General features: G+C 52.6%; 1 protein-coding gene across 1 annotated transcript; it reads right to left on the reverse strand.

Annotated features, from left to right (window-relative positions):
* Positions 1-2,259: 2,259 nt before the first annotated feature.
* Positions 2,260-3,244, reverse strand: NGA_0488300 (uncharacterized protein; the record flags this gene model as incomplete). Its single annotated transcript, XM_005853497.1, has 2 exons — positions 2,921-3,244; positions 2,260-2,636 (listed from the first exon to the last, which is right to left on the reverse strand). The coding sequence occupies exons 1-2, from the start codon at positions 3,228-3,230 to the stop codon at positions 2,260-2,262; spliced, it is 687 nt and encodes a 228-aa protein (XP_005853559.1). The 5' UTR covers positions 3,231-3,244.
* Positions 3,245-3,501: the final 257 nt, after the last annotated feature.

A 3,501-nucleotide genomic window follows, 5' to 3' on the forward strand; every position in this document is an offset into this window, starting at 1 on the left:
CGACGGGCGTAGTGGAGGCTGAGAAGGAGGAGGAGGGCGCCAAGGAGGGCGAGATAGAGGGAAAGGAAGGAGTCCAGGTAGGTCGGGGAAGGGAGAGGGGGGCTGGAGGAGGAGGAGGAGGGAGGAGAGAAAAGGAGAGATGCAGCGGGCGGGGAAGCAGTGGGAGGGGACAAGAAACGTAGGGCGAGGAGGGCGCCGGTGACGAGGTAGAGAAGGCCCCGTCCCCACAAATAGGAGAGAAATTTAAAATATTCCCGGGTTTTCTTGTGCAGGAAGGTGCTGCAAAAGACGGAGCGACATTCGAGGAGGAGGAGAGAGAAGCCGAGCAGGAGGCAGAGACCTTGGTGGAGGACAAGGAGGAGGAGAAGAGTTGGGGAAGGGGGAGGGGAGGAGGAAAAAAAGGAAAAAGAGGCAGCGAGGCCGTAGCATTCATGTCCCGTGACCGTTCCCCCGGCAATCATGCCGAGGATCTTGGTCCACACGGGGCCCCCCATGGACAAATGGCGCAAGCTCACGACTTCTTGGGTCTTGCGGACATAGGCAAGATTGGCCACGATATTCATCTTGCTGGGCAGGTTCGATCCCTGCTCGGTCCCGTGAGAGGCAGGCAAGGACGAGTACCCACCTGGGTGGTGGATTCCCCGCCCGCGGGGCCCCCGCCTCCCGCTTTTCTTGCCCCGGGCCGGTTGGACGTCGTGCTCCATGGACCCGGTGGAAGATAAGGAGGGACTGCTCCCGCTCCTGCTACGCGACAACGGTGTAAGGTGGGCGTTTTCCTCCGCATGGTGGCTGACGGTTGCACTGATAGAGGTTTGGAGACTAGTGCTGCTCTCTCCAGCGGTCTGTCCCTCCCTGGGGTTGGGGGCAGGGGCCTCCGTTGGGGTGGCGTCATGTGGTAAGGGCTTGCCCCTACCGTCATGTGGCGATGCTGTCGCTTGCCTGTAGGGCGGAGATGAGAGAGCACGCTGTTCCTGTCCTGGGCCGCCGGGCTGGTAATTGTTGGGCTCTTGACGTGGCGTTTCACGGTGTCGCTCGCCTGCCCCTGTCGCCATAGTATTGGCCATGCTCATGATATACCCTGGGGTTGATTTGTTTGATTGCTCTTGCTGTTCGTCCCTGCCCGTGTCTTCCATCTCCAGCCCGTCATCGTGTTTGCTGTCGTTTCTGGAAACTAATGCAATTGACTCATGCTGATGGACACTTCGACGGTTCTGCTCTTCGGATTTGTTCAAATTATTGTTGGCCTTTTGGATTATGGCCTTCATTTAGAATTGCTGCGTATAAATGGAGTGAAAATGGCATACAACGTTGAAGAATGAGAACAAGAAATCCTAAATGGCATGTAACGCCTTGGACGTAGAAAGCATGTATGGTGTCTCTGAAACGAGCAACTAGTGTGCAAATGAATGAAATAAGTCTTCATCATAATCGAAGGCTCATGATGCGCTCGATCATCACCTTTCTGGCAAGTCTTGCACACGAAACCATTTTGATATGACTACGCAGGATGCGAAACGCCTCCCGAAACGGGAAGAAAGGAAAGGAACCGACATTCAAAATTTTGAATGGGAAGGATGCAAATGACAAGGAGCACTGTCTTCCGTTCGAGGGGCCCCGAAACTGGGAAAAATATCCATACAAGCAGGAAAAAGTGAATCTTGTGTTTTGGTCGCAAGTGTGATCGAAGTATGCGGGTTTGTGCATTTGTACGGCCCGTAATCTCCCTCCTTCCTCTCGCCTCTTCTCGAGAAAGAGAAAGGCTCATTGCCGACGAGATACCAGTTCGTCCTGCCGAGGGGCAGTCACAGACATCAGAGAGAGTATCATCGACCACGATGACAAAGAAACTTCGACCATGCTTTAAAAAGACATGTCCTGGTAAGTGTCTCTTCAAGTCCTACCGTCGACATCACAAATGTTCTGACCCTGTTTGAGCCTGCCATGTTTCTTTTTAGAAGCCCTTTTTCTTTTCTGTCGACATTGAAAGAAGCTGTCTTTTGTGTCATTCATTCAACCTCAGACGTAAGTTGATGAATTCACTGGGTAAAAATCTAGTCATACATATTGCATTTTTCGGCCATGTACATGGGGCTTCGTACCCTGAAAACCTCGAAAAGCAGCCACAGCTCAGTGATTGCGGCGTTAAGAGTTTCTATTTTCCTATACAATATTTGCCCCCAGACTCAGGAATCTGTCTCTCCAAATGTGTTTACAGTGCACAGCACAAGGCATATCTCTCAACACTAGACAACCCCTTCCTCAGCTTTCCCTGGCCATTTGTGTCAGTAAAGGCGCCAAGTACTCTTCCCAATCCATCACGTCACTCCCACCGTCCAACCCAGGCACCAGCATCTGGTTGATCACGAACATGGGGGTGCCAAAGATGGAGCGAATCGTTGCGTATTTGAAAGAGAAACGTACTGCCTCCTCCACCCCCCCTTCCTGGAGCTTCCTTCTCACCACCTCTCTCTCGAGGCCAGTGGCCTCCTGCACCCACGCAGCGACCACGCCTTCCACTGCCTTGTACGTCATGCCTTGCGTGAGCTCGTTCGAGACCTGGATCTGACGCGCGAAGGCAATGTCCATGTACCTGAGCGCCGCCGTGTCGTTCCCGTAGGTGGCAGCGACAACCGCCCCTTTGGCCACTTTGGGGGCCAGAAAAAGGAGAAGGGGAGGAGTGAGTGGGGAGTGATGGGGGAAGCTGAATGTGCGGAAAACAGCATTCGCTCTGGCACCGGACACTTCCAGAAAAGGAGGAAGAGAGGCGATACTCCAAAACTTTTATCCATCTCACGTAGCATCGCCCATGGTGTTTCCACTTTTGTCACTCCGCGTTTTTTTTAAAAAACAGTGTGTGGCTCAAAATATGTGGGAAAGGTAGGGGGAAATTTCCTGTGAGTTGCTTTTCAAATTTTCTTACCTATAAAGGCGTTCGTGTGATAGGGCAGAGGGAACTGATGGAAGCGCCATTGTACTGCACGATCGTAGGTTTGAATGACTTGCTTTATCACCGGCCAGGCTTTCTTGGTGTCGATACAGACGAGATCCAGGAACACATCCACGTTAACACCCGAGGACGAGTCGCCCAGAGTGACCACACTATATTCGGAAGCGGACAAGGGTAGAGCTGGGGGAGCCGTGGCAACACCCGTCCGAGGAAAATGGCCAGCGGCAAGTAGGAGGGAGGCGAGAAGGAGGCTTGATCGACCAACAAGAGGCCAAGGGAACATAGTGCGGGTCCTGTAACCCATGTTAAGAAAAGTCGTTGTGTGCACAACATGATTGTGGGTGAGCCCTCGCGAAGTATGGCACGGTAGGTTTTCAAGCAAAGGATGACATAACGTCTTTCAGCACTTTGGCTTAATCACGAAATATGGTCCTCAATGCCTTTTAAATACCAGTGCTGTGTGAAATGTCACATATTCATACCACTGGACGAAGTATCACGTGCCCTCAGGCCAGAGCATAGCGTGCAAAAGATCAACGAGTCCCCATTTGTCG

This window comes from Nannochloropsis gaditana, assembly GCF_000240725.1.
Source record: "Nannochloropsis gaditana CCMP526 unplaced genomic scaffold scaffold862, whole genome shotgun sequence".
NCBI classification, from domain to species: Eukaryota; class Eustigmatophyceae; order Eustigmatales; family Monodopsidaceae; genus Microchloropsis; species Microchloropsis gaditana.